This window comes from Chiloscyllium punctatum, chromosome 22, assembly GCF_047496795.1.
Source record: "Chiloscyllium punctatum isolate Juve2018m chromosome 22, sChiPun1.3, whole genome shotgun sequence".
Lineage (NCBI taxonomy): Eukaryota > Metazoa > Chordata > Chondrichthyes > Orectolobiformes > Hemiscylliidae > Chiloscyllium > Chiloscyllium punctatum.
The window spans coordinates 21,518,940-21,531,557 of record NC_092760.1 but is presented as its reverse complement, the minus strand read 5'-3'; the positions used below and the strand labels follow the sequence as shown (position 1 = coordinate 21,531,557).

Below are 12,618 nucleotides of genomic sequence, written 5' to 3'. Positions count from 1 at the left end.
CAAAGTGCTTCCCCACGAACACTTCAGTAACTTGCCTTGCCTTCTTTTCCAAGATGCAGGCCAGTTTTGCCCTTTCTCTAGAAGGGCCATCTACACATTAATTGAGAAAGTTTCTATGAACAGACTTAAATTCCTCCCATCCAAGCCAATTTCATTCCCAGACTGCTTTGAAACTTAAAATACCCTACTACATTCAATTCTTCTATAATGTGAATGGTTGAGTTCTTGTGCAACCCCATATTATAGAAAAGAAATTGTACTTTAGAAACAGTGCTTAAAGTATTGGTGATGTAATTGTGTTAACAAATTTTATGAGTTTACACTTTAAAAATTGTCCCCAATTTGTCAATCGTGCTGTAGAGAATTTACATTGATGAAATGTGTGTTGTAGTAGAGCGACCCGTATTAGTTCAATCCCAAAGTGATCACCCATTTATATTTCATTTCCACCCATATAGCTTCACTGGATGATCCCTCAAGAATATCCTCTTTAAATACTGCCATGATGGTAAAAAAAACGCCATTCCCCATCCTCTCTTGCCTCACCTTCTGTCCTTCCTATAGGATCTGTACCTCAGAACACTGAGCTGCCAGTCCTGTCCCACCTTCAGCCATGTTTCTGTAGTAGCAATTATATTCTGGTCCCATGTTCCCATCCATGCCCGGAGTTCATCTGTCTTACTTGTCAGGCCTCTTGCACAGAAATAAATGCAGGTTAATTCATCAGTCTTTCTTTGTTCTCTGCTGTGTTCTTGCCTGCCTTGACTATTGAACCTGCTCTCTAACATCTCCACTAGTCTCAACCTTCTCGTGTCTCACTACTGTTTAGGGTCCAACTCCCTGGCTAGACTAGTTTAAACCCTCCCAAGTAGCTCTAACAAATTTCCCGTCAACATATTGGTCCTCCTTCAATTCAGCTGCAACCCATTCCTCTTGCACAAGTCACCTCCGTCCTGAAGAGAATCCAATGATACAAAAATCTGAATCCCTGCCCTCTGCACCAGCTCCTCAGTCATGTATTCATCTGCCCTATGTTTATAATTCTATTATTATTAGCATATGGCACCGGAAATAATCCAGAGAATACTACCTTGAGGTCTTGCTTTTTAACTTTCTGCCTAACTCCCTATATTTACTCTGCAGGATTTTATCCCTTTTCCTATTTATATCATAAGTACCAAAGTGAGCAATGACCTCTGGCTGCTCACGCTTCCCTTTGAGAATTTGAAGAAATCACTCAGATGTTCTTGACTCTGGCGCTAGGGAGGCAACAACCATCCTGAAGTCTCACTCACAGCCTCAAACACCTGTCTGTGCCCCTGACTAGAGAGTCTTCTATCACAATTGCCCTCTTGAACTTTGCCATACCCTGATTTACAATAGAGTCAAATATCGTGCCAAAGACCTCACTGCTGCTGCTGTTTCCCCATGAAAAGCTATCCCACCACAACAGTATACTTGTTTGGAGAGGGGGAACAGCCACAAAAGATTCCTGCATGATCTGTCTACCTCTCCCGGTGAACACTGAACCTGCAGCGTGACCACCTCGCAGAAGTTACTACCTATCACTTTCTGCCTTTTGTATGCTCCTTAGTACTCCCAACTGCCACTCCATACAGTCTGAGAGGAGCTGCAGCTGGACACTTCCTGTTGACATAGTCACCAGGGATACTCAACTTCTCCCTAAACTCACACATCTGACACGAGGAACATACTGTTTCACTAACTGCCTTCTCTGCCCCTTTAATAATTAGCAGACTTGGGGAAAAAAAAGGTCTTATCTTCTTACCATTGTTGCTGCTTACCCTGCTCAACAAAGCTCACTATTCACCTCGGCTCACACTGAGACCTTCCAGCAGCACTTCAGCCGCAAACAACCTATCTCAAAAATAGTCAAAACAAAACACAGCAATGCCACTCTCTTCCACTTCCCTAAATACTACATTTTGCACCAGTCCCAGCATTTTCATTTCTGCCATTCACAATCCGACTGGGAGCACCTTAGGCCTTGCTTTTGTACTGTAGGCCTGCTCTGTCTCAGGAACCAGGCTCAACCAGTTAACTTAATTGATTTAATTCGCTGTCCTTTATGTGCAACAACACTCAGAGATTGTTCTAACTCTCCTTAGGCCTGAAAGCAAAAGGAACAAGCTTAAATGTATGCCCTTTACTTACTCAAAGTTTGCTAGATTTTGAGGTCCTAACCTTCTTTCTTACAGACTTTGTAAATTCACATCTTTGTGTACATTCATGTGTCTCTAATGGATACATTTTGAAAATGAAAACAGCTTTATAAGTCCTTCCTTAAATTTGTGTGCCAAGGATTAGCCAAACTGAGCGTCATTAAAAGTAATCAATTTGAATGCATGATAATTATATTGGATTTTGAAGCACCTTTACACACTGTTTTTTGCAATCCCCTTGTTGGGAACGTTGAATGAAAGGCAAAGTATTGGATAGTACTTCAGAATCAATCTAAATTACTTCATTGTCTCAAAGCCACAGGTCATCCCAAGCATGTTCTAAATTATTTTAAATGTTAAGTCAAAAACTGAACCTTTGAAAGTTAATCTTTTCTTTTGTAATATGATGTCACAAATTAAATTAAAGGAAGAATGTTGTTTAAATATTGCTTCTGGAGTTTTCCATCAATTCCCGAGGACAAATAGTCCTGCAGACACGAACTGCACAACGTGTGTGGGATACCTCATTGAAGAAAGTTGGATGAACTGAGTGGTCCATGGTGCCCACGGGGAATCAATGTAATCTGCTTCAAACAGTGTTACACAAACAAATTTCCCCAAACCCTTCAGACATATCTATGAAAATACTAAAGTTGCACTGGAAAATGCAATCTATTGGATACCAGCTTAAATGAATAAGAGTAAATATTTGGAGTGGTCAGTTGCTTCCTTGCATGTAAGTTGATATCAAAAACAGAAATTGCTGGAAAAATTCAGCAGGTCTAGCAGCATCTGTGGAGGGAAAGCAGAGTTAACATATTGGGTAGAGTGACCCTTCCTCAGAACAAGTTTGAAACTCTGCTTTCCCTCCACAGATGCTGCTAGACCTGCTGAATTTTTCTCGCAATTTCTGTTTATATTTCTGATTTGCAGTATTTGCAATTATTTGTTTTTGTTCTGTTAACTTGATATCAAGTTGGGTTGGTAGGGGTAGGCTACCCAGTGGCATCTGTTACAAAAGGCAGGAGCTAAATAAATATTCAATTTTTTTGCAGCAAATTATACTGTTTTCCAACCATCAACATTCCACATCCTGTTAGAGACCCGGTTTGGCCTGCAGCTGCAAGTCCAACTAATTCCTCTAATGCAAGTCTACATAACACTAGACCAATCATACAAAGGGAAAACATGTGGTAGGTATTGTATACTTGAATTTGTCATAGTCATCTCAAGTGACCTATAGTTAGAGATAAATCAAATAGAAGCAATTCTCGGTTCAAAATATCATAGATCACAGGAATAGGATTGACCATTTAGTCCCTCAGTGATCTGGAATCTAACTCATAAATTTATCTTTGCACTCTATTCCTTAATACCTTTGCTGAATAAAACTATAAATTTCAATTTAACAAATGATTTAGTATAAGTTATTTTTTGAGGAAGAGAGTTTCAAACTTCTGCCAACTTTTATGTGTGGTAGTGTTTCCTCATTTTACTTTTGCTGTAATTCTGAATCTACGTTTCCCTAGTTATAGGCTCCACAATGAGCAGAAATGTTTTCTTTGTATCTACCTTATTTCTTCCCCAGGTGACACAATTTTGCACATTAAGATAACCAATTAAGTAATAGTAATACTGTATACAGTAAATCCTCTGTAACCATGAAATCATAACTCACCAAAAAGTAACAACGAAATTCAGCATCTGCGGACAATCTCGTGTTTTTGTAATTTTTAACCTTTTTTAACCTGTATTTTTAATAACTGCCACACTCGCGAATTTCATCATTTGCAGGGGGGGATAGGAACAGAATCCGCGCACATACAGAGTATGATTAATAATGCATTGCTAATATCATGTTTCTACTTATATTGCTTACAATACTGTATAAATTTATCACTTGCAAATTTGAATATGTACACTTCCAACCCTTTGTATAAGTTATTCATAAATACTGTCGATTATTGAAGAACCAACATGAGGCATCACTGGTCACACCCTTCCAATGCAGTACCTTCCCATATTTTTTGCTTTTGCCTCTCCTTCCAATCAGCCAATTTCTTATTCTGGATTAGTGGTGCTGGAAAAGCACAGCAGTTCAGGCAGCATCTGAGGAGCAGTAAAATCGACGTTTCGGGCAAATTTTTTAACCAGGTCACTTACTTACCTTCAATTTCTATAGATTGCAATGTTAGCTCACAGTCTTTTGTGAGGAATTTTATCAAATAGCCTCTTCATAAGATCCCAATTAAACATTAACTCTTAACTCAGTCCTTTCCTTGTTCTATGTAAACTTTCTGTTGTCATTTTTTCCCTAGTTTCATGTGTTCTAATGCTACATCACATCATTATGCTTGTGATTTTATTTTCTTTTTAAGGATGTACACAAATTCTTACACTGAACTTAATCGTATTTCATTTCTGCTAGGTTTCTGTGGGAATTTTAATGATATTCTGTATGATGATTTCAAGGCAAGTGATGGCATAATTGAGGGAACAGCTGCATCCTTTGCAAATACATGGAAAGCCCAGCGGAAATGTGTGGATAAAACAGATCGTCTGGAAAACCCTTGCACTATCAGTGTGGAAAACAGTAAGAGCAAAAGGAAATAAATTCAGGCTGTATTGACAAGAATAATTTAAGGGCAAAACTTTATATTTCTGCATCTTCTTTTTGTCCATTTCTTCTGATGGAAAAAAAGGTGTTAGGTATTTCTGAGCTACTTCTACTTCATGTAAGTTTCAGTTTTTCTGTCATAAAAGTGAACCCATCATCCTCCCATATGATTTTATTATCTTTGAATTTGGACAGCAAACGTCAGGCTCCACTATTGTTCAAGAACAAAGAGATCTGGGGGTTCAGGTACATAATCTTTGAAATTTGGTTAACAGGATGGTTAAGAAGGCATTTAACACACTTGCCTTCATTGCTTGGACCTTCGTATACAGGAGTTGGGATGTCATGTTGTGGCTGTGCAGGATATTGGTGAGGCCTGCTGTGGAATACTGTGTGCAGTTTTCTCACCCTGTTGTAGGAAGGGTGTCACTAAAATGGAAAGGGTTCACAAAAAGTTTAATAGGATGACTCTATAACCCTTAGAATATGTGAGTTATGTCAATGTGACTGGGTATGCAGGGTATTCTTCTGTAAGGGACTCATTAAAAATTTTAATTCATATCTAAAATTATTTTGCAGAAAACTATGCTGAGTACTGGTGTTCACTTTTAAAAGAACCTGGAGGAGATTTTGCGCCCTGCCATTCCACCATTCAACCAAATGAATATTTCAAGGTATGTTCGTCATGTTAAATAAATACTTTCCATCAGTCTTCACAATAGAAGGCACTAACAGCATTCCAAAATTACTAAATAATTAAGGGACAAAAGGAGGAGAGGAAATAAATATAATAACTATCACGAGAGAAACTAACTGGGCTAAAGATCGATAACTTTCTGAATCTGATTGGATGCATCCCAGGACATTAAAGAAAGTAGCTACAGAAATAGGGGATGAACTTTTTGTAGCCTTCCAAGAGTCCTTAGATTCTGGGAGAAATCCCAGAGGATTGGAAAACAATTCAATGTAACATCTTAAGAAGGGAAGGAGATAAAGAGTAGTAACCTCTTCTGTCGCTTTACGTCAGTTTCAGAATTTTAGTTCATGGATACCAGCGTACTCCTCTTCACCATGGATGTCAAGTTACTTTACATGTCCATTCCCTCTCAGTATGGTGCTAAGACTCACCTCCTCTTACTGAAAAAAAGGCCTGAACCATCCCACCTACCACCACGCTCCTCCACCTTGCAGAGCTTCTTCTCACTTTGAACAACTCCTTGAACTCCCCTCACTTTCTTCAGATCAAAGGTGTGGCCATAGGTACGCTCATGAATCCGAGCTCTGCTTGCACTTTATGTACTTTATGTGCATTCCTTGTTCCAATCATATTCGGGTCCCTCCCTACAACTTTTTTTTAATACATTGATGATATCATTGCTATTGCTTCCTTCTGTCATTGGAATTCGAAAGGTTTTTCAATTTCACTTCAAATTTACACCTTGCCTTCACCTTCACATAGGACATCTCTAATTCTTCCCTTCTATGACATTTCTGTCTCTACTTCTGGAGATAGGCTACCCACTGATATCCACTATAAACCCACCCAACTTCCAAAGCTGCCTGTAAAGACTCAATTCCATTCTCTTGATTATCTATTTCCACTGCACCTGTTCTGATGATGCTACCTCCTACAGGGTGGCCTCAGAAATGTCCATCCTTTTCCTCAAATGATGATTCCCATCCTCTGTGGTTGACACACCTCAAAGCCATGTCCAACACATTTCCTGTACTTCTGTTCTCTCCCCTTTTCTTCCCTTCCACAACACCATAGAGTTTCTCCCCGTCCTCAACTTCTTGCCAACTTACATCCATATCCAAAGGATTATAAGCTGCCATTTCTGGTGGCCACACTAAAGGAAGGATTGGAGGCTTTAGAGAAGGTACAAAAGAGATTTAACAGGATGTTGCCTGGATGGGTGTATCAGCTGTAAGGAAAGGTTGGACAAACTTGGATTGTTTTCTCTAGAGAATAAGAGGCTAGGAAACAACCTGATAGGAGTACATAAAATTCTGAAAATCATGGATAGGGTGGATAGTTGGAATTTATATCCCAGGGTAGAAATATCAAATACTATCAGGGAAAGGTTTATAGTGAGGGGAGGGATTTTAAACGAGATGTGAGTGGTAAGTATTTTTATACAGAGCATGGTAGGTGCCTGGAAATGTGCTGCCAGCAGAGATGGTAGAAGCAGATGTGATAGAAATGTTTAAAAGGTAGTTAGAGAGACACATGAACAGGCAAGAAATAGAAGGTTATGGACCATGTGCTGCGAGACAGGATTAAGTTGGAATGGCCTCATGGTCAGCACAGATGTATGTGGTCCGAAAGGCATTTGCTGTGCTGCACTGTTATATGTTCATTTCAGCCACCTCCAATACAATGCACCACCAGACACATATTCCCCTCTCCTCCCTTGTCAGTATTCTTCAGGGACCGTTTCCTCCAGGGTACCCTGGTCTACTACTGCTCCACTCCCCAACATCACTCCACCTCTCCACATCATCTACCCATGCAATCACAGAAGATGTTTTACCTGTTCCTTCCTCCTCAGTATCCAAGGCCCCAAACATACCATTCAGGTGAAGCAGTGATTTACCTGAACTTTATTCAATCTAGTCTACTGTATTAACTGTTCACAATGTGGTCCCCTCGACATTGGGGAGTCAAAGCACATTTTGCAAAATACCCACGTTCTGTCTGTAAAAATGACTGAGCTTCTGGTTGGCTGCCATTTTGAAACACCACCTTGTTTCCTAGCCAATATCTCTGTCTTGGGCTTGTGACAATGTTCCAGCGAAGCTCAGCATAAACCAGAAGAATAACACCTAACTTTCTGTTTGGGAACTCTGCAACCAACTGAATTTAATATTGAGGTCAATAATTTTAGGACCTGAATATCTTCATTCCTTTACCGACCACCACACCCTCTGTCCTATCATCACTGGGCTGCTATCTCCACAACCTGCTCATTGTCATCTATTTATGGTCCCTATAAGCAGTTATTCTTTCTCTCTGGCTTTCTATTATCCATCCATTTGTCTGCCTAACAATATTTCGCTTTCTCTGGGCTCCATCTCCACCTATCATTTTCTCTTTCTTCCATCCATACTCTCCTGTCTTCAGCTTAGATACCACTTTTTCCTAGCTACCATCTGTTCTGAAGAAATGTCACTGGATTTTTTCCAGCAATATCCATTTTTATTCACTATAGGCCAGTTAATTTAACATCTGTTATTGGGAAATATTTAGAGTCTATTATAAAGAATGTAATAACAAGCATTTAGAAATATTTCAGTATCATCAGACAGACAACATGGCTTGAGGAGAGATCATGTCTGACTAATTTATTAGAATGCTTTGATGGTACAAATTATTCAACAAGTAGAATAATTAAAGGGAAAGCAGATAATGTTTTTCAGAAGGCATTTGATAAGGTTCCACATGTTGGGTAACTAAATGGAATAAGAGCCATAGAGTTGGAGGTAGTACATTAGTATGGATAGAGGATTCGCTTATTGATAGAGGACGGAGAGTTGAGATGAAGCACTTTCAGGGTAGCAACTAGTAGAATGGCACAGGGATCAGTGCTAGGCAACAACTATTTATAATATATATTAATGACTTAGATTAGGAAAGCCATAGCCAGGTTTGCAGATGCCACAAAAATAGGTGGAAAGGCAACTTCTGAGTATGACTTGAAGAGTCTGCAGAGGGATGTAGACAGGTTAAGCAAGTGGACAAAACTTGGCAAATGGAATAGAATGGGAAAAATGTGAAGTTATGCACTTTGGCAGGAAGAATAGAAAAGTTGAATATTATTTAAATGACAAAGATTGCAGAAAGATATAACACAGGGGACTTGGAAGTTTAGAAGAATGAGAAATAACTTTATTGAAAAATGCCACATACTTAAGGGTCTTCAGGGCAGATGCAGAAAGGTTGGTTCCCCTTGTGGCACAGTCAAAGACCAGAGGGTATGATCTCACAATGAGGTTTTTCGCATTTAAGACAGAAAGGAGGAAGAATTTCTTTTCCCAAAGGATAGTGTACCAATGAAATTCTTTACTGAAGAGGGCTATAGAAGCTGAGTCAAAGATTGTGATGGGCAGATTTTTAATCAGTAAGGGAATAAAGAGATTTGTAGCTCAGATTGAGGTTCTGGTTGTAAGTTTGCTTGCTGAGCTATAGGTTTGTTCTCAGACATTTTGTCACCATGCTAGGTAACATCATACTAGATATTTTACATTAGTCTTTATGGTGGAAGATACTGCTAACATCCCATTAATAGTAAAAAATATGGAGGAAGAAACTCACCATTATTAAAGTCAAACTAATTAGACTAAAGGCAGATAAGTCCCCGGGCCTGGTAGCTTGCATCCTAGGATTCAAAAAGAAGTAGCTGCACAGGTAATGGATGCATTGGTTGTAATTTTGCAAAGATCCTAGCATGAGTCTGGTATTCTGTCCCGCTTTCTATTTATGTGTCTTGGTCTATTGTGGTTAGTGATATCACTTCCAATTCTGTTTCTGTGACATTATTAAATGGGGTCCAAATCCATGTGTTTGTTGATGGAGCTACCATTTGAATGCTAGGCTTCTAGGAATTCCCATGGGTGTCTTTGTTTAGTCTGTCCTAGGATGGATGTATTGTCCCAGTTGAACTGGTGTCCCTCTTCATCTCCTGTCTGAGGATACTAGTGATAGTTGGTCATATCTTTTTTGGTGGTTAGTTGATGCTCATGTATCCTGGTGGCTAGTTTCCTGTCCGTCTGTCCCATGTAATGTTTGTTGCAGGTTTTTCAGGGTATTTTTCTATCTGACATTCATTCTGCTCTTTGTTGGTACAGGGTCCTTTAGCTGTTTCAGTGTGTTGATAAGTTTGTGGGCTACCACGATGCCAAGGAGCTGGAATGGTCTGGTTGTCATTTCCGAGATACCTTTAATGTATGGTCATGTGGCTAGAGTCTGTGGGCGTGTTGTGTCTTCTTGTTTAGGATTGTTGTTTAAGAATTGACGGACTGTGCATATTGAGTACCCATTGTTCATAAATACGTTGTATAGGAAATTGAGGACATCTCAGAAATGACAACCAGATTACTCTGGCCCCTTGGCATTATAGTAGCCCACAAACCTACCAACAGCTATTGATAAATCAAAAGGGCCCTGTACCAACAACCAGCAGACTGAATGCCATCCACAAAATCCTATGCAAAAACTGTAACAAACATTACATTGGACCGATGGGCTAGGAAACTAGCCACCAGGATACATGAGCACCAAACAGCCACCAAAAAGACATGACCAACTATCACTAGTATCCTTACACACAGACGAAGAGGGACACCAGTTTGACTGGGACAATACATCCATCCTAGGACAGGCAAAACAAAGATACTCACAGGAATTCCTAGAGGTCTGGCATTCAAACCGGAACTCCATCAACAAACACATTGATTTGGACCCCATTTACCAATGTCTCAGAAACAGAATCCATCACAACAGACCAAGACACATAAATAGAATGCAGGATAGAACGCTTCAACGGATGCTCACTGATGATGTTACCTAGCATGGTTACAAAACATCTGAGAACAAGTTTATCAGCTCAACGAGCAAACTTACAATTCAGGGTTACAGGGAACAGCAAATGGCAAAGCAGTTAAATAGATATTTTACATTAGTCTTTATGGTGGAAGATATTGCTAACATCCCATTAATAATAAAAAATATGGAGGAAGAAACTCACCATTACTAGAGTCAAACTAATAAGACTAAAGGCAGATAAGTCCCCGGGCCTGGTAGCTTGCATCCTAGGATTCAAAAAGAAGTAGCTGCACATGTAATGGATGCATTGGTTGTAATTTTGCAAAAATCCTTGAATTCTGAAGAAATACCAGAGAAATGAAAATTATCAAGCAAAGAATCAAAGAATCATACTGTATAGAAGAGACCTATTGAGTCTGTGCTGCCAAAAAACAAGCCAGTACCTGCACCAGTCTCACTTTCCCACAATAGACTTAAATGTTAAACTGTTATTCACTTCATGTGCCCATCCAAGTACTTGTTAAAGGTTGTGAGGTTACCTGCCTCACAGCTACCATCCCAGGCATTGCATTCCAGAGCCCCACCACCCTCTAATCATCTCTAAACCTTCTGTCTTTCACTTTAAAAGTTTGTCCTCTTACATAGAACAGTACAGTACCTGATGTTGTGCCGAATACAACACCAAATTAAACTAATTCCTTCTGCCTGTCCTTAGTCTACATTCCTCCATTCCTTGCTTATTTATGTGCTTATCTAAAAATCGCTTCAACATTTCTATCATATCTGCCTCTACAAATACCCCTGACAGAGCATTCCAGACTCCTAGCATTTTCTGTGTAAAATTTCTGCTCTTCATAATCTCCTCTGAACTTTTCACCTCACCATAAATGCATGTCTCCTGGGTATGAGACATTTCAATTCTGGGGACAAGATTCTGACCGCCAACCGCATCTATGCATCTCATAATTTTGCAGACTTCTATGAAGTCGCCACTCAGCCTCTGCTCCTCCAGAGAAAACAACACAAGATTTTCTAGCCTCTCCTTATAGCTCATACCCTTTAATCCAGACAGGACCCTGGTAAACCTTTTCTGCACCCTATCCAAAGTCTCCACATGCTTCCCCTAATGTGGTGACCAGAATTGAATGCAATACTCTAAGTGTGGCCAAGCAAAGTTTTATAAAGTTATAACATGACATCCTGACTCTGATACTCAATTCCTCAACCAATAAAGGCAAACCTGCAAAATGTCTTCTTTACCACCCTACCTACCTGGCCACTTTCAGGGAGCTATGGATGTGAACCCAAAAATCTATCTGTACATCAATGCTGTTCAGGGTCCTGCCATTTACTGTATATTTTGCCTTAATATTTGATCTCTCAACATGCAGCACACTTACTCGGATTAAATTCTTTCTGCTATTTCTCCGGCCATATCTGCAACTGATCTTTCTTCCCTTGTATCTTTTGACACCTTCTAAACTATCCACAACTCCACTTTCTATCATCTGCAAACTTATTAACCCACGCATCTACATTTTCATCCAAGTTTATATATTTTTATATATATATATATATATCACAAACAACAGAGGTTCCAGTATGCATACCTGCAGAACACCATTAGTTACATACCTCCAGCCAGAAAAACACCCTTTTCACCACATCCCTCTGCCGTTTATGGGCAAGCCAATTCTGAATCCAAGTGGCCAAGTCACTGTGGATCTCATGCATCTTAATTTTCTACCATGAGTGACCTTGCCTAAACCCTTAGTAAAATTCATGTAGACAACATCCACTACTCTTATCTTCATCAATCACTGACATCACGAAAAACCCAATCAAGTTAGTAAGATATGAACTGCCCAGCACAAAGCCATGCTCACTGTCCCTAATTAGGCTATGCTTTTTCAAAGTGCATGTAATTCCTATCCCTAAGAATTCTCTCAAAGAGCTTCCCTATCATCGGTATGAGACTCATCATCTATAATTTCCCAGATTATCCCTAGTTTCCTTCTTGAACAGTGGAACAACATTAGCTCTTGTTCTTGACCCTTCAACTAAGGGATACAACTGTTTTCTGTATACTCTGTCCTTGCTCTACATAATGTTATACGCCTTAAACAGGTTGTCCCTCAACCTTCTCTGCTCCAAAGAAAACAACCTGAGCTTATCCAACCTCTCTTCATTGCTGAAATGCTTTATCCCAGAAAACATCCTGGTGGACCTTCTTCACACTCCCTCCGATGCAGTCACATCCTGCCAGTCGGGTG

The 12,618-nt window shown here is 39.7% G+C and overlaps 1 protein-coding gene across 1 annotated transcript in view; it reads left to right on the top strand.

Moving 5' to 3' along the window:
* The window catches only part of LOC140493877 (uncharacterized), a 183,018-nt gene that overhangs the window by 62,101 nt on the left and 108,299 nt on the right, over nucleotides 1-12,618 (top strand). The window contains exons 12-14 of the mRNA XM_072592871.1: nucleotides 3,239-3,376; nucleotides 4,612-4,776; nucleotides 5,380-5,474. Of these exons, the coding sequence (XP_072448972.1) occupies nucleotides 3,239-3,376; nucleotides 4,612-4,776; nucleotides 5,380-5,474 (398 nt within the window). The remainder of the gene's footprint in view (nucleotides 1-3,238; nucleotides 3,377-4,611; nucleotides 4,777-5,379; nucleotides 5,475-12,618) is intronic.